This window comes from Astatotilapia calliptera, chromosome 3, assembly GCF_964374335.1.
Source record: "Astatotilapia calliptera chromosome 3, fAstCal68.1, whole genome shotgun sequence".
Taxonomy (NCBI): Eukaryota; Metazoa; Chordata; class Actinopteri; order Cichliformes; family Cichlidae; genus Astatotilapia; species Astatotilapia calliptera.
In genome coordinates, this window is record NC_137424.1 from 54,682,129 (window position 1) to 54,703,281 (window position 21,153).

The window sequence follows — 21,153 nt, forward strand, 5'->3', positions numbered from 1 at the left end:
TGATAATAAGAATAAGATACTGTACACAATAAAACAGAATAAAATACAATTTAGTCAGAAAAAGAGAATTGCACTTCGTGTTATTGCACATGTGTGGATTTGTGTGTTTGGTCAGCTGCAAAATCTTTGTTGTGGAGTCTGACAGCAGTAGGAAAGAAAAGACCGGCAAAATCTCTCCATCCCACATCATGGGTGCCAGAGCCTGCCACTGAAGGAGCTGCTCAGTGCTGTCAGAGTCTCCTGCATGGGCTGGGAGATGCTGTCCAACAGGGATGACGGCTTAGCCTCCATTCTCCTGTCACTCACTGTTAGAGAATTGTAGATCAATATGGTTGTCATTGTGCAAGATGATTAGATCTTTAGCAAGAATGCTCACCTCTGTTTTCTACACACTGGTTCGTTAAAAGGTTACGCCATACATGGGGTGACTAGGGACATCAGTGAAAGGTCACAGTGATATGTGGTGTAGCAGAAAATGTCACACACACACATCACAGACGTACATGTTCACATGTGAGTGTCTTAACTGTCATATGATAAATGAAATGTTTGTGTAACTACTGTTCTTGATAAAAGGACTGTGAGGGGAGGCCGAATTCAGAGTTGGCTAAGTTTACAACTCTAGACCTGACCGGACTTCCCTTGCAAGTAAAAACCGATGGAGCTCTGAGTGTCTTGCTTCCTTCACAGTAACAGGCCACTGAGACAGCGAGGTCTGCAAGTTTAGACCTAACACTCACCATCTCCACTGGGTCCAGAGGGCATCCTAGAACAGAGCTGGCCCTCCATATCAGCCTGTTCTCTTCCTGTCCCCAGCAGAGATGCTGCCGCCCCCGCAGACAACACCGTAGCAGATGGCCTAGGCCAAGGGTCAGCAACCTTTAACACCCAAAGAGCCACCGGGTTTCCACGCAAAAAAACCCCACTGGGAGCCGCAAATACTTTTTGAAATCTAAAATGAAGATAACACTGTATATATTGTTGTTTTTTTACCTTTATGCTTTGTGTGAACAACTAAAGTAAGTAAAGTTTATTTATTAAGCGCTTTTCACAGACAGTCAGTCAAAGCGCTGTACACAAATATTAAATTAAACAATACAATCAATAGACATTGTACACAATGTAAAAGATCAAATGTAAATGATGTAAAGAATATAAAATATGTAGATCAACAAAAGGCTTGTTTGAACAGAAAAGTTTTTAACTGCTTTTTAAAATAATCCACAGAGCAACTAAGGTGTGTTGCTTATGAAATCCATGAAGCGCTACAGAGAAAATTACATTTTATTTATGTAATTAACACATTTTGAACTCTTAAAGGAATATAACAAAAGGAAAGACACCCAGCTGAACTAATCCATGTAGCAAACAAAAACTGTTGTGAGCTGCCACCCTCATTTCGCCTTTGGGCTTTTGGAGCCTTGACCTGACTTTTAAAAAGTAATTGGAAAAAAAAGCACTATGCTTCTAAAAAAACTAGATGTTTCCAAAATTCTGCCTAAATATGTATTTTACCTGGTTAATGTGTGTGGCGGGGCGTGGTCTGCAGGGGAGTCGGACGCACCTGAGGCGCAATCACGCCTCGCCGCCTTAATGTCTGTGCTCTCTCTGCTGTTGTGTTGTCAGGCTGTGAGCTGAAAAGCTACAGCCGGCTGTATGCGTACAGCAACCGTGTGTGAAAAGTGGTCAATAAAGAGATGCTGAAAAGCATGTTGATGGAAACATCGTCGGGTCTGCCGTGGTATGTTTACAATAAGACTTATGGTCCCGAACCTCTGCGCACATCGGGGCTTTCATCTTTACGGAGGACTAAGCAGTCATCATTCAATATATTAAAATTTTATGAATAAAAGGGGAACTTGTGATATTATTACTTGTGACTGCATTAGTATTATAATTATTTGGCAGAAAGTTTATTTCAGGGAGAATTATACCTTATTTCCCCCCTTTCCCATGCTTCCTTTTCGCAAACTTACTCATGTCTCACAGTCACAACATAAACTATATTTTTATAATGTAAAATTAATCTGTGCAGCATTGGTGATGGGGTGTAAAAGTAATTTCACATATTAAAATTCAGGCTGTGTTATAGTAGTAAAAAAAGATATGATAGATCATCATCAAGGACATTTATATATGAGTTGTTTTCCTATGGAAATAGCGCCACCGTGTGAAAAATTAATTATAATACACTTATCCTGCGGCCACTATAAGCCATCACAGAGAAAGATGTAGTGAAACTTCCAATAACACACTCAATAAAACATTTAGAACTCACAGTTGTATTTTTCTAAAAAGTAAACAAATTTTAAAAAAGAAAAACAAGTGCTAATTCCTTATGATAATAATAATAATAATAATAATAATAATAATAATAATAATAATGATATGATGCATGGAATGCGTTAGTGGAATTACGACAGTATCTTGAAAGTTGTCGTTTCCCTTCGTCCTTTTATTTTGAAGGCAGACCATTGAAACGGAACACGTTGCGGTGGGTCACGTGGTTAGCGTTTCCTTTCCGTTAGCAACGCTGTAGATTGCAAGAAGTTCTTCGTGAGGATTCATTTGAGCACATCAGAACAAACGGATTCCACACATATAAAGCACGGTATGTACCCCGAGTTGTTGTAAAAAAAAAAAAAAAACCCAAACAAACCTGCAAGCGATCAGCTTTTCCTTACAGCCGCTGTTTGTCGAGTTGTGGTGGTAGTTTGTAAGCGGGCCTGCAGGAGGTTGCGGTGCTCCTCGGTAGCTGCATACATTGCCTTGCCTTTTTTGCCTCCTTGTGGCTGGACTGGTGGATTATGGTCTCGCCTCATATCTCACTGCTGCACGGATTTTGCGCAATCCGACTTAACTCAGTGGCATGACTGTCGTTATCCAACGTATCCCCACAGCCACCGTTTTCCTTTATTTTCATTCCAAGCTAGTTAGGTGGGAGAACCCACGGTAACAGCCACACTACACAATCCCACAACACATTTTAAATGCATTCATAAAAGGCAGCATTTACAACAAATACTGACAATATGAATTCTACTGATTGAGAAAAACAACCACTTGTCCTTCACTTTGTCCTTCACTTATGATAAGCCCCCACTCCACAGACCTGGCTTGTATTAAAGTTTTCTCTCCTTTAGTGATGCACGTTCAGGGCTCGCAAAATTTCAAAATCCCTGGTAGCCCTTCGGGCAGGGACTCTTCAGTTTTTGGTAGCCCAAAATAAATTTAAGTAGCCCGAATAAAAAAGCGAGCAATTTTTTGATTGATGTTTTGTTTCATTTTTTGTTTCCTTTACAATATTATACTTTAATGTATAATATTGTAACGGAACCAAAACAATCAAAAAATTGTTGAAACACAAATTACAACATTGTATAAAAATTACAATCATCAACTCAAATACTTGGTTCTAATTGAACAGAAATTTCTATAAACTTGTAAGAACTGTGTAGAACATGAATCAGTCTGTGTCAGATCCTGAATTTGAAATTTCCACTGAAATCACAGGTAAGAGGCAAGTGGAACCAAGATCGAGGACATTTGCTTTTTTTTAAAGTTTGCAAAGACTGCTAAATTTTGCCAGTGGTAGTTCACTCTTTGCAACATAGTACGCTGTTCTAAAGAGATTTTTCAGGTTTATTTTTAGTATGTTATTTGCAATTGGTGTTTGTTCTGGGAAAGATATTGCAGACTGAGCAATAATGCATTTCTTGCATTTCTCATGGGTTCTAATGGGGGCCTTTCTTAAAATTACTGGTCCCAGTAACAAAGGCGCTTGTCGACTCAGAAATCGAGAGAAAACCAACAACACACCCGGCAGAACATTATGTTATTTACACGGGTGCACATAAGTGGTCCGCATGTGCGCATTCGCTGTCAACATAAAAGACGCGCACCAGATAAGAAGTTGCAACGCGCGTTTGCGTCCATACTGTTTTTGTCTGCTAGAGTGGGATTTTCACGGCACATTCCGCACCACATCTCTGTGCGTTCATCATTTGTTTGAAGCCAGCTCACCTCCTGCAACCACTTTTCTGAGAATACGTGCTTCTTTTGTGGTTCGGACTCCTTCTGACATTTCTTTGGAGGTGGAGGAACACCAAAGTAATTGCTTAAAGGAGCTTCTTGACATCTTTAAGAGTTCTAAACAAATGTCTGTCCTCCTCCAGAAAATCCTATGTGCGCAAACACGCGTTGCAACTTCTTATCTTGTGTGCGTTTTTTATTTTGACAGCAAATGCGCACCTGCGGACCACTTATGTGCACCCCTGGTTATTTAGCTCGTCATATTGCAGCCACAGAAATTCTTTTGTCCATGAAACCATAAAGCTGCACTTTCTTTTTGCCTTATAGTCTGATTTGCCATAACTTTTCCGTTTTGTGGTAAGCTTTTCTTTGGCTGTCACTTCTTCACCCTGACCTGTCTTATTTGGCTCAGCAAAACTAAAATATATATCCTGCTGCTTTTACACACGCGCTCACATAACGCTGAGCGATTCTCTGCGCGATCAACCTCTCACATGTTTAAGCTGCGGGAGATTTCACTTATCATGTTTGCATAGTAGGCTAACGACTGATAAGACGATGTCAGAGGAATTGGTGCGCAAATGATCGTCACTCACCAATCAGTACTGTCGCTCTCCATACACAGTTCGCACGATTGCAAAGTGAAAGCAAAAAACAAGCGCAAATTCTGGCTCACTGATGCCAATGACATAATTACCCAGCTACATTTCCGAAAGAATGCAAAAGCATTGACATATATTTTTCCTTCCTACAATAGCCCGACGGGCAGGGCAGAGATAGATTTTGGTAGCCCGACTGGAAAAATCGCTAGCCCCGGGACGTCGGGCTAGCGATTTTGCGAGCCCTGACGTTAACCCCGCTCTTAAGACTCATCCCAGATGTGATGGTATTGGTTATCAGTGGCCTGGCATTAGACATAGAGCTGGGCGATATAAGATTTTTTCATATCACGATATGTTTTTTTCATTTCAGGCGATAACGATATCTATCACGATATAAGCCAAATAACTATATTTGTAAAATTTAAATGTGCCGTTGCTCACAAGTAAAATGTGAAATAATCAGCAGCTTGTTTTTATTTAAATATTTATTTCCCATAATAAGTTCAACAGGGTAGATGTACTTAAGGAACATGAGACTTTTTCAGATAAATAAAGGCAAATATTGCAAACTACACAAAAGGCAGCCGCTAAATCGTTTAAGTTTCAAAAGAGAACAAACTAAACAAACTAAATTGTCAATTCCACTTAGAAACAAAATATTAATTCTAAAAATAAATCTTAGTTTGTTTTACAGAAGAACAGACAAAACTGACTAACTTTTGTCAATATCAAATAAACTGAGAACTAAAAGGAAATTCTCAATCTCTCCTTGTTGTATAGCTTAGCTTTTCAAACAGTTTTAACAGTTACTTTAGTCTGACAAAAGCCGAATGACGAATTAGCGCTTCCAGTCAGAGACTGAGGCTACGTCCACACGTACACGGGTATTTTTGAAAACGGAGATTTTCCGTTTTCATTTTAAAAAATGATCCCGTCCACACATAAAGGCAGAAATGAAGGAAAACGCTGCTATGAACATGCCAAAGCAGCAGGTGGAGCTAGATTCCTAACCGTGCAGAAATGTTGGCCAATCAGAAGTCTAGAAGCCTCGGTGGGAAAAAGTAAACCAAGCTGGGGCATAGAAGCAGAACCAAGTCGTATGTGTGGAGAGACAGTAACTGTGTGTATATGTAAGCATTTAAACACTGCAGAGAGTAGAATTAACAGTAACAGTATTGTAGAAATTCATTTCACCGAAACAATAACGTGGCGCACAGTGTGACGCATGCACCAGTTCATTGTATTTCCAGACTTGCTTTCGGCACAATTTACAGTGCACGCTACTCTGTTTTTTGTCAGACTTGAAATAGCCGAAATACCTTCACACTACGGAACTTCTATGGCTCTTCCGTTCGACAATCTCTCCGGCATTGGAACCATCATCTGTTTTCTCTTCGGTCACGCTCGGTTGATTTTTCTAGTCGGCACACTCATTTCCTCCATTACCCGGGCGGTACGGTGGCTGGCTGCTTCCCAAACAAATACACATGTGCGGCTTGGCACTTGTGCTATACGTAACAAGTCACGTGACGTGACGCTGCGGCTGTGATTGGTTCGGCTCTGCGCTACTTAATTTGGATTGGCTGACCCTTTTTTTTTTTTTTTTTTTTATTTTAAGAGGACAAGAGCGGCGAGGTCTATCGCAATAGTTTAATTTCTCTATCGAGTAAAAGGTATATCGCGATACATATCGTTATCGTTCTATCGCCCAGCTGTAATTAGACATTAAGACAGTTGGACGCTCAGACTATGGAAAAGATCCCCTGTCATTAACCTGCTTCCACGCATGTGCAGTGAGCAAAAATCACTTTTCCACTGCTGCAGGTGCTTACTTAAAGGCAGTGTAAAGACGGCTGCAATGTAGGGTAGGCTGACTAAAACTACAGATGTCATTAAGGCCTGCAGAATAAATTGAAAATTTATTGTCATCGCGATATCAGCCTGCGCGATGGGCCCATCGCAAAAGACGACGTAAACTGCGATAATTGGGTACCTTAAAATGTTTACACACGTGCTTTAAAGAATTTACCAATCAAAGAAACCCCTCGTGCCTAAAAAAAAAATAGTACCTCGCTTATTTGGAGGTACTTTGGATTTGATAAAGACGACGTTCTCCAAACACAGGTACTCTGCAAAACTTGCCGAACACTCGTGGCAACCACCAGAGGAAACGTGACTAATCTGAACCATCATCTTCAATACAACCACAGAGAACTGTTTGAAGAGTTCCAGAAAGACAGGGCTAGCCAAACAAAGGTTGCTAATGTTAAGACAAAGAGCACCGCAGTCCAACAGCCGTCTCTGTATTAGAGTTTTTCAAGTGGGACTCCTTATGAGAAAACGTCAAAGCGCTACAAAGAAATAACAGAGGCCATTACACATTTTTTGACAAAGACATGATGCCTATAAATACAGTTAGCAGAGAGTGCTTCACCAGTCTGATACATAAAGTGGACCGGAGATACCGCATCCCCTCACGAAACTACTTTTCACATGTCGCCATTCCACAAATGTACGAAACATGTCGCAAGACCGTCATGTTTGAACTGAGCCAAGCGGAAAACTACGCAAGCACTACAGTAAAGTTTCCTCTCCAGTTTTGACTTACATCATAACTACTTGGTGAGTGGTAAAATGATGAACAACTGCATTGAGATAATTTGCAGTATAATTTAAGTTATGTATTTAAAACTAATTCTAGAGACCAGGAAGGATGTCTTTCAGAATTCAAGCCTCAGAAATCTTTTTATGGGGGCAATGTTTCAATGTTAAAGTGCACTTTGTTGTTACACTGCTAATACAGCAGCTTTCTTTAAATAAAACTTGCAGTAAAACAGAAATTATGTATTTGGTTTTTTTTATATTTATTTTATCGCAAGTCATATCGTTATCGCAGTATTGATCATAGTTATCGCACATCGCAGGTTTTCCTAATATTGTGCAGCCCTAATGTCATTAACAACTAATCATGTTGTGTTTAGCTGAGCTGTTGGTTAGTTGTGTTGTTCTATATTACCACTTAAGGATCTATGTTTTTTTTAAACATTTATTTCATTCTTTTCTCCTATTGCGTTATTCTTCTTTACATCTGGTAGGTGTGTGTATCTATGCAATTCACTTTCTCTTAAATTACTTTTAAGCATAACCTAGCTAACACAAGCAATACAACCGCCCCCCCACCCCCCAAAACAAACAAACAAACAAACAAACAAAAAAAAAAAAACAGTAACATTGAGGGAAATCTGTTGTGTTCACTTTTGGCCTCCAAATATTGTCATTGTCTCTTATTTTGGCATTGATGTCATCATTGATGTCATCATTGATGACTTTGGTAGCAAGGATCTATATAGAAGACATGCACCAGTCCAGTTTTGCACTGGATAACAGTTTGTCCCTAAAATTAGAGAGCCATCATAGCACAAAGGGAGCAAACAGCAAACGTTCAGTAGTTTGTAGCTGCAGTTTTACAAACTAATTTTCTTTTGAGGTTTGCAAAGGTTTTCAGAAAATCGTCATTGGTTTTCATTCGTGACAATGCTTTCTCTCACTGTTGCTGTTGTTTAATGTAAGAATTGTTGGGACGCTTTTACTGCACTTCTCGGAACATAGCCTGTTGCATATGTGAAAAGTTTGTAAAAAGTACTTGCATAATGATCAGGTACACGGTCTGTGCAGATAGTGTACGGATTAATTAAATTATTCCACGGTGCAAAATGATTTTACAGTGACACTAAAGTCACTGAAAGTGCAGAGAGCTTATATAACCAGTTAAATTAAGTGCAAGCAGACAACAGAGCATCAATTATGGTACTCAACTTGAGTCCCTTATCTGCTGTAATTCAAGATGAGCGGAGGAGTCTAATCGTGTCCTCTGAGGAGACAGAAGATCATCATAAGCTGCTCTATGCCACCAACCTGCCACTGAGCATGCTCCTTTGGTTTATGCGATCATGTTTAGGGGGTAGGAGGATGTGTTCATGACAATGGCAGTTTGCACCGGTTGAGGTCCATCTGTGTGCTGTCATTACCAGAAAGTCAACAGCAGATCCAGCTTCCTTCACCAACTTTCCAAGCCATACGTCATCTCTCTTCTGAATGCTGCCTACCCAGCACAGCACTGCAACTTGTGGACTGGACTTGGAGATCGTCATAATAAAAAACCACACCCGTGTAGCAAAATTTGTGTGCATATGTTAGTTCGACCTTAATGGGTACTAATCATGGGTCTTGTTAGAAACATCTAGATGTTGGACGGCTAGCGTGTATGTTCTGTGTCTCTATCCACAGATCAGGGACATGCAAAAGATAGAGGAGGATAAGATAAGCTGCTTTGGAAGATCTATTAAGCTTATTCTTCTAAGATTAACACCTCCTTTCTATTTTGTTGTTGTTGTCTCCTGTGTCTCTATTGTTTAAATCTCATGTTTTCTCTGTTTCTCTGTTTTTGATGCTTTTGTTTCCACCTTTCCTTCTTACTAGTGAAGACCTGAAGATGATACTAACAGAATAAATCGTATGAATGAATGATCTTCGGGAAGCAGAGTCTGCAAATTAAGAAAAGGCCTCCCGGACGATGGATTTCATCTTTCCAAGATTCTGAGGCCCAGTACAACTGATTAACCTTTATTCTTTGTTTTCTTTATTTTTAACTTTCCAGCTTTTCCATTGTCATTGAAGCGTTACGCCCCTTCTCCTGCACCAGGGCCCCAACAGAGCCCCCTACTGGGTGGGCTCCCAGGGAGCTTTTTACTGATCGGACAGCAAGCTGCATGCTTGCGGCTGGCTCAGCTGAAAACCCACCTTGCGTTGACACAGATAAATAACGCTATTGCTGTTGATGGTCGAACCAACACACCTGCCCCATTTATACCCACAACACCCCCCTGCCCGACAGCTGCAGCCATCAGTCCACTAAACCTTCTGAAGGTTGCTAACACCATGTCCCATCCCTCATATAACCCCTATGCCTCTGGGAATCAAAGTTCAGCCCAGGGGCGCTATGGACAGTCCAGTATGCAGGCAGAGAGAGACTCTCATAAGACATCTCCTCATCTTGGGCCTGGGTCCAGCTTTAGCTCTTCTGGAGTTTCATCTGCGACTCCTGCAAAATCTGGGGGAATAATGAGCTACAGGCCAGAAGGGAGTAAGACTTCAATGGAAGAGGACATAAAGAGGTCCATAGACATGCATATAAGCAGAGCCAGAGAGGAGGTGAGAAATCAGCCTGTAGACAAGAGCAGTCATTTTACTCAAAGACATGAGTATGATTCTTCAGGCAAAGATGTGACTTCCTACATGTTGTCCTCAAACTCTCAAAGACCTCCTGATGTTGCAAGTAGCACTAGCTCCATGGACTGGTTGCCAAGCTACAAACGGAAAACTGAGGATGATTCGTCTAAATACTGTTCATCATCTGCTTCATTGAGCTATCTAAGCACTGGTGACGGTAGGTTTAATGCCTCGAATGAAAGAGAGCGCAATGTGCAATCCATTCCAGGCTTAGGTGATTATGACTACCCAGTGCCAGGCAAACCTGTGGGTTCTGCAGAGTCTACTCGTCCCAAGTACACTTCAGAAACAGCTGTGAACATCCTTATGCAGTTTGGACTTGAAAAAGAGGACCTGGAACATCTGATCTCATATCCCGAAGATCAGATGACTCCTGACAACCTGCCTTTTATCTTACGACAAATCCGCATGGAAAAGGCAAAGAGATCTGCCACAGCAGATCCATCAAAATCCTACTATGATCCTCATTCCACCACAAGTATGAGTGGAAGGGAAAGGTTGAGTACTTCAAGAGGGGAAGGGATGCGTCAGGATGAATTGTCACCTATTGTCCAACCAAGTAAAGTGATTGATTATGGACATACTGGAAAATATACTGGGAGCTTTGGGGATGAAATTGGAAGGAGCAGCAGTGGAGCTAGTAGTGGTGGAAGTGGAGGTACGCTGCTGATGGGCTCCTATGATAGTAGCGGTCACAGTCGAGAACCACTGCAAAAAAGTATGACAGAGGTGAAAAACAGCACCTTGGTTTCTTCCCGTGATCAAGGCAGCTCTTTTACCAGTCATGGCTCAATGCGAAGCAGCGATCCAGCTCAACAACTGCACACCCAACCGAACCAGTCATCTCAAGAAATCTTCAAAGGTTTCTCTCTGCCAAAGACAGACACAGACATAAGACCTCTTAAAGCAGAAGTCACTAAAGCCCTTCCGTTGAAAAATCCAGAGCCAGATCGCCATTCAGCATCAAAAAGCCAACTAACTCCTAATATAGTTCGTAGTGTGCATCCAAGCCGACCTGGCCTTGTACTCATTGGCAGCAGCAGCAGCGACAGTCACATCAAAGAAAAGAGTAAGACTCACGGGCAAGTATCAAATGTTTCTGAGCAGATGAAAAAACAGCAAATGCAGCAGAAGCAGGTACAACAGCAACAGGTGAAACAGACAATGCAACAACCACCACCAAAGCAGCAGCAGCAGACGCAACAACTGAAGCAGCAGCAGACGCAACAGCAACAACTGAAGCAGATGCAACAACTGAAGCAGCAGCAGACGCAACAGCAACAACTGAAGCAGACGCAACAGCAACAACTGAAGCAGACGCAGCAGCAGCAACAACAACTGAAGCAGACGCAGCAGCAGCAACAACAACTGAAGCAGCAGCAGCAACAGCAACAACTGAAGCAGCAACAGCAACAACTGAAGCAGCAACAGCAACAACTGAAGCAGCAGCAGCAACAGCAACAACTGAAGCAGCAACAGCAACAACTGAAGCAGCAGCAGCAGCAGCAACAACTGAAGCAGCAGATACAACAGCAGCAACTGAAGCAGCAGCAGCAGATGGCCCAGGTACCTAACCTGCCGATTGGGTTGCAGCAGATGCAGAATCAGCCAGCTGTGCATATGGGACAAGCTTTGCAGTCTCAAGTTTTTTCGGCTGCAAAGCCAGTTCCACAGCCGTCCCTCATGCCAGGGCTCACGATGCCCGTTCCTCCGGGTCTCTCTCCCCTAATGCAGAACCTCATGAATTTCATTCATATACCGCAGCCCGCTTCCACCAAGCAGCTTCCAGCAAAGGTAGAAGTGACAGGGAATATCCCAGTGCTGGCCCAGATGCAAGACTACACTGCCGCTTCACCTAGGGTCTTTCCTCATACCTGCTCTCTATGTAACAAGGAATGTACTCTGATGAAGGTAAGTGGAAGATTGTTCGATGTTTTTGCTTTCTGTCGGTTTTTATTTATTTGACATGCAATGTTTTTTGTTTTTGATTTGATTTTGGATCCCATTATAGGATTGTGGTTTGGGAAAAACTTCATGTATGCTACTTTAAAGTCTATTTGGTTTGTTTTATACACTATTCCTGCATAATGATGACTGTAGGAAGACTACCAACTTGGAATACAAACATTTGGACAAATTTTTCACATATTTCTGCAATTCAGTATTCTGTACCAGAATTTCTGAAGGATTACAGTGCAGACTAAACTTAACTATATGTCTATCAGATATTGTAATTGAAAAACACTACTAATAAGAGACCTTCAGAATCTTCAGTGGTCTGTACTTGCAATTGATAGATTTAATCTCTTTTAAATTGACATAAACTGATGCGAAGACATTCAAGGCTTTTGCTAACAATGGAACCAAGGCCTCAGATGACGTGATGAGGAGAAACCTGCAAACCTGAAGAGCCTGTGCATCAGAAAATGTTGGAAGACGGCTGTTTTTTCATTTGTCTCTGTTCTTGGGCTGCTGTTCCACAGTGCACATTCAGCTTTGCTTTTTCTGGAACTGTTGCTGAATGTGAAAGTTCCCCTTTTTGTCTTTTGTCATTAGAGTTAAGAATAGTGTGTTTTGTCCTTTATTTCACATTAGTGGGCACCTTGTTTTTGTGTAATACTCGCTTCTTCTTTTTTTTTTTTTTTACTCATACTTTCTTTTTAAGTTAGTGTTTCTGTGTCCCAAAAGGCAACATCATTTACTACCACAAACATAAGCACCCGCTGCGCCCAGTCATGAGCTACACAAGCACCAGATTTGATTTGATTTGTTGTTGAATCTCTCTTTATGGATTGGCCTTCCTTCGCTGCATCAAATTTCACATTTGAGCTCCTCGTCAAAGAAACAGCACCTTCCTCTTCTGGTCTATTTCAACGTCATCTTCCTGTCGCTACTCCAACTGTGATCGTCATAGGTGGTGCATTTTGTCCTAATCCAAACTTGGCCTCTCCTGAGACGACCTTCTTGGAGCTTCGGGAAAGTTTGATGCCATAAGAAGAGCCTGAGAGTCCAGAATCCAGAGCCTAATTGACCTTTTGTTTTGGTTGTTTGTAATCAGATGTTTGACTTGTGTTTTCTATATATACTAAATAATTTCACTTTTAAAATTTTATCCCAGGAAAGGTATGATGTGTCACGCTTATTTGTTCCTGGTTTTTGGCCTATGAAGGTTTAAATACAATCCAGGCTCCTGGCTAATGTTATAATGCTTCTGCATTCAGTGAAGGACTAACTGTTAATATTTTAAGAATTTTTTTTTAAGGCCACTGCAAAGTTTAGTGACCTTTTATCAGCAAGTGATGTCAATGACAAACGTTGCTCCTGATAATAACAAACCTTGTCTAAATGTTTGTTTTTTGTTGTGACCACTAGGATTGGGTCTCCCACCAGAATACCAGCCTTCACATCGAGAACTGCAAACTTCTGCGAAAGCGGTCAATCTTTCTTCTCTGTACTTCGTGATTATGAACCGATATCTTTGGGGCAGCACAACCATGGGTGTGCCAAAATGATGCCGGGGTTGTAATGCTAGGATAGCTCCCTAAGAACTGTTCATTTGTATTTTTTTAATTTAAAGCACCTTAATGATTTGCAGCATTTACCATGAGCCATTTTCCCTAACCTAAATTGTTGAAAGGCTGAATACATTTCTGAGTTTCTGGATTAATGAACAATAATATATTTTTAAGGACATTCTATCTTGCAACATCTGACAAAAATGTATCTGTGTTTTTCCACAGATACCCAGAATGGAACGGTGAAATTGCATCACTGCCAGGGTAATTATCTTCATTTCAAGTCATTTGGCGAATAAAAAAACATGCCAGCATTGGAGGCTTTCATTTTCTTTGATTTAACATGTGCCTTTCTTTTTATATGCAATTGTTAGTGCATCAGGTGCCAAGCCCTCTCCCTCAACTTCTGCTGAGACTTCCCAGAAGAAAACCAGACATGAGAGTCGTTCCCGTTCCTGCAGCCCCCGGAGCCATCGTGACTCGGAGCGTAGCAGGGACAGGCAAAGTAGCCGTTCCCGCTCTCGCAGCCCCCGCACTCATCGTGACTCGTTGCGAAGAAGAAATAGACGAAGTAGCCGTTCCCGCTCCCGCAGCCATAATGACTCGGAGCGTAGCAGGGACAGACGAAGTAGCCGTTCCCGCTCCGGCAGTCCACGTCGCCGCCGTGACTTGGAGCGTAGGAGGGACAGACGAATTAGTCATTCCCGTTCTCGATCACGTAGCCCCCGAAGGCAGAGACACAGAAGCCGATCACGATCTCCCTACAGCTCCAGACGTAATCGCAGGTCTGTCCAACATACATTTTGAGAACTAGGATCAATCAAAAAGATTTAGCTCTCAAGTGGAGAGGGCGAAAAGTAATTTATTTAATAATGTAAATTTAAAAACACTTAATTGGTGGACTATTTACCTTTTGTATCCATGCTGGATGTGTGCTTTGAGATGTTTATGAGTCATTAAGTTCTTTGATCCATACTTTTTTCAGGTCCCGGTCTCATTCTGACTCCTCATGGTATGACCGTCCTTCCTCTTCACGATATCGATCACGCTCAAGGGGACGCGAGAGACGATCCTCGCCGAGAAGAAGAGATGAGAAACGTTCATCACCAAGGAGAAGCTGGGAGAGGCGATCGTCGACAGAGAGGTCATCTCCTATGCGAAAGTTGAGCAGCTCGAAGATCTTGGCAAAGAAACTGCTGGAAACATCAGGTTTGAAAATTGCTTCATGGTATTTTTTGGTATGTACTCATTAGGTTTTTCTAAGATCAAGGTTGCCCCCCCCCCCCACCCCCCCCACCCCCCCCACACACACACACACACACACACACAACATTAACTTTACTAATGCAAATTATAAATAAAGACCAGTACCACCAGAAAATGTCAGTATAGTTTTTTCTACGATTATAAAACTTTCAGAAGCAGTAGATGATTTTTGAGACTTGGGACCCACCAATGTGCGAATCTCTTTTGTACCTGTGGTCTTTTAGCTCTCCAGTCCTTATCAAAACAGTCTGACCTGGAGACTGTCGTCAAAACTTTGGCTCCCGCCCTGCTGGCTGAGCTAGCCAAGATGAAGTCGTCCCCATCAACATCATCGTCCTCACGTTCTGCATCTCCAGAATCAGTTAAAGGGAGGCCTAGCACAGAGAAGACCAAGGTGACTTCACATGATGCCTTTTTTCATGAATGGACAGTTTTGGACAATTTATAATGTGGTCAGTGACAGATGACGTGATTGTTGATGCCACAAAACCAAGATTAAATCCTTCAACACAAATTTATACAAGCACAAACTTTGAGTCCAGTTGTCATGATGAAATCTGCATTTGGTTTGTTCATATTTTTCTTCGCTGTGTTTCCACAGGCTGCTAAATCTTCCCCTCCAACCATGGTGAGGCTACAAGGGATTGTCAGTAGTCTCTCTCACAGTGAAGTGATTTCTGCTGTGGAGAAATTTGGAAAAACCAAGTCAGTTGTTTTGTTTAGGTCAAGATTACAGGTATGTACACTGAAATTTGCTCACTGTTATAGATGGATGAGTTCATTGACCTGCTTGTGAATCTAGAGAAAATGTGTCTCCTGGTTTGCTTCTGCAATCTAAGATAGATATTTATGCACCGTAGCTACAATTCTCTATAAATGTACTGTCCATTCATTAGTTGTAGTCATGCATTCATCATGCGGTTTAAAGTCAGTTGGTTATCCTTACTTTTCTTCTGTGGTCTTGCAGCCCTCACATTCATGGCTACTTTGGATTATACTGAGCTTTTATATAGACATCGCAATGTCAGAAAGTTTCTGCTCAAGTCTAATCCTATGAAAGCATACACAATGTATTTTGTTTTTATTTTGCTGCTTTGCATTATGCATTTTTTTAATCTATATATACACATTGCACTAAAAACATCCTTGGAATCACATTGGTTGCTTGCAAGTTGTCACCGTTGCTTGTAGTTTGCTTGGAAAACTCAAACTTGTCATCAAATACTTGTAAGCTACTGACAAGTGCTCATATATGATTTTTAGTGTGAATGTAGTAACGTAATAGTTTTGGTAGTAATCCAAATTAATGTGTGTGTGTGTGTGTTTGTGCACACCCAGGCAGTTGTGTGTTTCGAGAAACAGGAAGATGCTGAGAAACTGAAGAGCTTAAAGAACTTTGACATAAAAGAAGTAACTGTCAGTGTTGTTAATGAAAAGGTAACTTTGTTTTCCCTTGAGAAATACAAATATTAACATCACTGCTCTTCTGTGGCAAAATGATCAGTAATCTGATTAATCCAAAATTATCTTTGTTCACAGGAAATTGCATCCAAGAAAACCACAAAAACTAAACTGGAAACTACAGCAAAAGTCTCTGTTTCCAAAGCGAAAAACATCTCAGCTGAGCAAAAAGCTAAAACTGTAAAAACTGGTGATAAGGCCGAAGAAGCAGCTTCAAGCCTCGAAAAATCTAAGAGTAAATCTACGAAGAGTCCCGAAAAGCAGCATAACACCAGTGATTTGAAAGGAAAACGTAAACCCAAAGGGTCTCAAACCGGTGCTAAAAAAGCTGTGGTGGCACCTAAAAATACAGCCAATACTATGAAGGCTGTTGAACCAATTAAAGGTGCTGCAGTTGATGGTGAGCCAAAAGTCTTGACTTCCAAAGGAGAAACGGCCTCAACGACGCAGAAATCTAAAACAGCAGGAACTCTGAAAAAAGAAAAAGTGGATCCTTCTAAATCAACAACGTCAGAGGATAAGCCTGATGTAGAGACAAAACACAAGAAACCTGAAACAAAGATTCATGAATCTGCGATGGGGCCTAAAGGTGAAGCACGAAAAGCATCAGCTTCTGAAAGGGAGGACCACACAGAAGTTGAAACTTCAACTGACGGCAAAGATAATCAGACGTTACCAACTATATCGAGTGAGAATCAACTACCAACTAGTGCAGCTGAGACCAAGCCAAATACATCGCCACCAAAACCCACTGATCCACCTCAGAAACCACAAACTGTCATCAAAAGTCCAGAAGATTCACTCAAAGCTTCAGAACAGACCGAGCAGAGCTCAGATTCTGCTCTACAAGAAGAAACACAACAGCAGACTGCAGGAAAATCACCTGAGATTTCTGTGGAGGCAAAGCAAAGAGTTGAAAGTGTAGAAACGGTTACAAAGGACAAAGGTAAGTGGACAGAAAACACCTTCAAGTGTGGAGTATCTTTGACAGCAGGATGTTGGACGGAATCAAAAGCTAAAGACTGTGCTTCATGACGAGAACAGTTTTCAGATTTTTATTTAAATCAGCTGGGTAATTTGCATCCTATCTAAACTACCACTATTTAACTTAACTACATTTCCTTTATTCTAAGTCTCTGTGACTGCAAAGAAGATCTCAAAGGATCAGCCGGTCGCTCCTACCCACCCAACATTTGGGGAACGGATACAAGAGCAACTGCGTCCAGAAAGAATCCGTAAGAAATCCCCAAAGATCTGTATGAAAGATTTCTCAATGTGAAGATATTTTCTATTTTATAATTATTTTCTGTTTTTCTTTTGCTCTGCACTTTACAGGTTGTCTCAAGACAGTCAGACTTCCCCATTCAAAGGTAACATTAAAAAAACACTTAAATTATACCTGTAAGAAAAACATGCTTTGTCAAAGTGGTTAAGTTTTGATCTGAAATAGTTCAATTTGTTTTAAAAGTTTATAGTTGGGTTATATCTCATTGTCAGGTGACACTCAAGTAGGTGTAAATGTAGAAAAATGTTAAAAATTCAGTAGGGATGTCGCAATAACAGAGATTTTGTAGTCAGTATAGACACTTAATAGAATTGCACGATTCTTGATTACCAATTTAGTATTGTAATAAAACAATTATCTCATGTACTAACACATACTAAAACTCCTTTATTAAAAAGCTAGTTTAAAATGTTCAAATTATATGCAAATTATATGCACAGTAAAAAGAAAGTTACCATCAGAAACATTTTGTAATAGGTATTTTATTCTGATGTACCTCATTGTGTTCATAGTTGTAGACAGTGCTCAAAGTGAGGCACAGTTTATAAGTTAATGTTTGCATTTTTCAGATTTCTGTCTGGAATTTCTTCAATTGCAATTGTAAACAGATTCTGAATTTCTTTTCTTTTGCACAGCTTGTTTCGCTTGATTACAAGGTGCTGTTAATAAGCAACCTGCCAGAGTATCACGATGGCTGTTACGCAGAGGAGGACATCGCCGGTCTGCTCACTCGACACAGATTTGAATATTACGACGATACGATCTACGTTATACCACAGGCGCGCATGGTAAGCACCAGGCCATGAATTTGCATTGGGCTGGATTATTACCTTCATTTTAATGGGATTCTAAATGTCTTTTCTAAGACGACCTAACTAACATTTAGTTAGTTAATACATATTTTGTGAGTGCCTGTCTTCATGATTATTCAGTTGAAATCAGTGTTTGGTGGTTTGTTTTTCCTTCAGGCTTTTGCCCTCATGCCAACAGCAGTGGCAGCTAAAAACATCGTGCTAGCATCAGAAAATCATGATTTTATTCTCAATGGGTCTAAACTTCGACTGCAGGTTGAGAAGGGCGACATTTTAATGACGCCGGTAAGCAATGTGTGTAGATAATGCACTTTACTGTTGTGACAGATGTTATTAAAATTATTCGAAAATAATCGGTTTCTGCTTCTTCTTTTTTTAAAGTGTGATTATAAATTTTTAAAAATATTTTCTTTTTGTAGAACAAAAACATCTTTAAGCTGAAATAAATCAAACAGAATCCAAAGTGATGTAATGATTTTTAACTTTTTTTTCTTTTTCTTTCAGCTTGAGTTTTATAAGTCTCTGATGAAACGGCTGTGCTATGTAAGTAACACACATATCTCAGGAACAAAGACTACGCTAGAATACCTTTAGATTTATTGGTCAAAGTTAGAGCTGGGCGATATGAGATTTTTTCATATCACGATATGTTTTTTTCATTTCAGGCGATAACGATATCTATCACGATATAAGCCAAATAACTATATTTGTAAGATTTAAATGTGCCGTTGCTCACAAGTAAAATGTGAAATAATCAGCAGCTTGTTTTTATTTAAATATTTATTTCCCATAATAAGTTCAACAGGGTAGATGTACTTAAGGAACATGAGACTTTTTCAGATAAATAAAGGCAAATATTGCAAACTACACAAAAGGCAGCCGCTAAAGCGTCTAAGTTTCAAAATAGAACAAACGAAACAGACTAAATTGTCAATTCCACTTAGAAATAAAGTATTAATTCTAAAAATAAATCTTAGTTTGTTTTACAGAAGAACAGACAAAACTGACTAACTTTTGTCAATATCAAATAAACTGAGAACTAAAAGGAAATTCTCAATCTCTCCTTGTTGTATAGCTGAGCTTTTCAAACACTTTTAACAGTTACTTTAGTCTGACAAAAGCCGAATGACGAATTAGCGCTTCCAGTCAGAGACTGAGGCTACGTCCACACGTACACGGGTATTTTTGAAAACGGAGATTTTCCGTTTCCGTTTTAAAAAATAATCCCGTCCACACATAAAGGCAGAAATGAAGGAAAACGCTGCTATGAACATGCCAAAGCAGCAGGTGGAGCTAGATTCCTAACCGTGCAGAAATGTTGGCCAATCAGAAGTCTAGAAGCCTCGGTGGGAAAAAGTAAACAAAGCTGTGGCATAGAAGCAGAACCGAGTCGTATGTGTGGACGGACAGTAACTGTGTGTATGTGTAAGCATTTAAACACTGCAGAGAGTAGAATTAACAGTAACAGTATTGTAGAAATTCATTTCACCGAAACAATAACGTGGCGCACAGTGTGACGCATGCACCAGTTCATTGTATTTCCAGACTTGCTTTCGGCACAATTTACAGTGCACGCTACTCTGTTTTTTGTCAGACTTGAAATAGCCGAAATACCTTCACACTACGGAACTTCTATGGCTCTTCCGTTCGACAATCTCTCCGGCATTGGAACCATCATCTGTTTTCTCTTCGGTCATGCTCGGTTGATTTTTCTAGTCGGCACACTCATTTCCTCCATTACCCGCTGGCTGCTTCCCAAACAAACACATGTGCGGCTTGGCACTTGTGCTGTACGTAACAAGTCACGCGACGTGACGCTGCGGCTGTGATTGGTTCGGCTCTGCGCTACTTAATTTGGATTGGCTGACCTTTTTTTTTTTTTTTTTTTTTTTTTTTTTTTTTTTTTTTTAAGAGGACAAGAGCGGCGAGGTCTATCGCGATAGCTTAATTTCTCTATCGAGTAAAAGTTATATCGCGATACATATCGTTATCGTTCTATCGCCCAGCTCTAGTCAGAGTATAAAGTCGTAACTGGAAGCACTCACATCCAAGTCAAAACACCTTGAAAAATGGGGACATACCCGTTTTTTCAGATATTCAGACAGGGTTAGGAAAGGTTTGGAGAACTTTTTTTCCTGGAATAAAAATTTAAAACTGCATTTTGTATGTTTTTTTTTTTAAACATTTGTTTAATGATTTGAAACGTGTGCAAAAAAACTACAAAATTGGGAAGGCGCCAAATGCGTTTTTCACAGCACTGTGTGTACATTGGTTTAAATATTTTTTCAACCAGTGTTATCAAAAACAGCACGAGCTGCAATTATAAATTTGAATAAAGAAGATAGCTGCCAGGGTGCATACCTGCTGTGTGAATATAAGTGCAAACTTATGACCTTGATCTTGGAACTGTAGTATGAGAATGTTTCGAATGTCATACTGTTTGTGGGTTTTTTGTTTTTTTCACGTTAACCCGGTTTTCTCGAAGCAGCAAGTGACTGATAATGGAGCACGAACAATCTACATCAGGAACATCTCACCAGGCGAGTCCCGGGATCTCAGAGAAGCTTTGAAAAAAATGGATTTTATAAGAAACTACCTGCCTCTTCTCAACAAGGTATAAACACTCATAAATGCCAACAAGTGCATGTGTTAGAAGTTTGTGAAAGGCCGAATGAGATATGTGCTTGTGTAAGTGTATTCTTAACCATACAGAAAAATTGACAGATTAACTGCTTACACACCAAACTAAATGACATGCACCAACCCTCATAAATCCATCCTTAAAAAGAGATAATGTGTCTGGATTTGGATGCTACTTATCTTGAGGAAAGCACAACCGCAAAACTATAGAGATAGTAAAGACAGATTGCTGTGAAGCACTAGTGTTCATC

General features: G+C 40.5%; 1 protein-coding gene across 1 annotated transcript in view; it reads left to right on the forward strand.

Moving 5' to 3' along the window:
• The first annotated feature begins 2,508 nt into the window (after positions 1–2,508).
• Positions 2,509–21,153, forward strand: part of LOC113019248 (uncharacterized) — a 36,498-nt gene continuing 17,853 nt past the window's right edge. The window contains exons 1-16 of the mRNA XM_080292383.1: positions 2,509–2,611; positions 9,292–11,834; positions 13,296–13,357; positions 13,664–13,702; positions 13,813–14,223; positions 14,424–14,647; positions 14,929–15,098; positions 15,306–15,440; positions 16,043–16,141; positions 16,244–17,111; positions 17,299–17,400; positions 17,501–17,535; positions 18,086–18,238; positions 18,419–18,547; positions 18,767–18,805; positions 20,748–20,876. Coding sequence (XP_080148509.1) covers positions 9,573–11,834; positions 13,296–13,357; positions 13,664–13,702; positions 13,813–14,223; positions 14,424–14,647; positions 14,929–15,098; positions 15,306–15,440; positions 16,043–16,141; positions 16,244–17,111; positions 17,299–17,400; positions 17,501–17,535; positions 18,086–18,238; positions 18,419–18,547; positions 18,767–18,805; positions 20,748–20,876 — 4,857 coding nt within the window. The 5' untranslated portion in view covers positions 2,509–2,611; positions 9,292–9,572. The remainder of the gene's footprint in view (positions 2,612–9,291; positions 11,835–13,295; positions 13,358–13,663; positions 13,703–13,812; positions 14,224–14,423; positions 14,648–14,928; positions 15,099–15,305; positions 15,441–16,042; positions 16,142–16,243; positions 17,112–17,298; positions 17,401–17,500; positions 17,536–18,085; positions 18,239–18,418; positions 18,548–18,766; positions 18,806–20,747; positions 20,877–21,153) is intronic.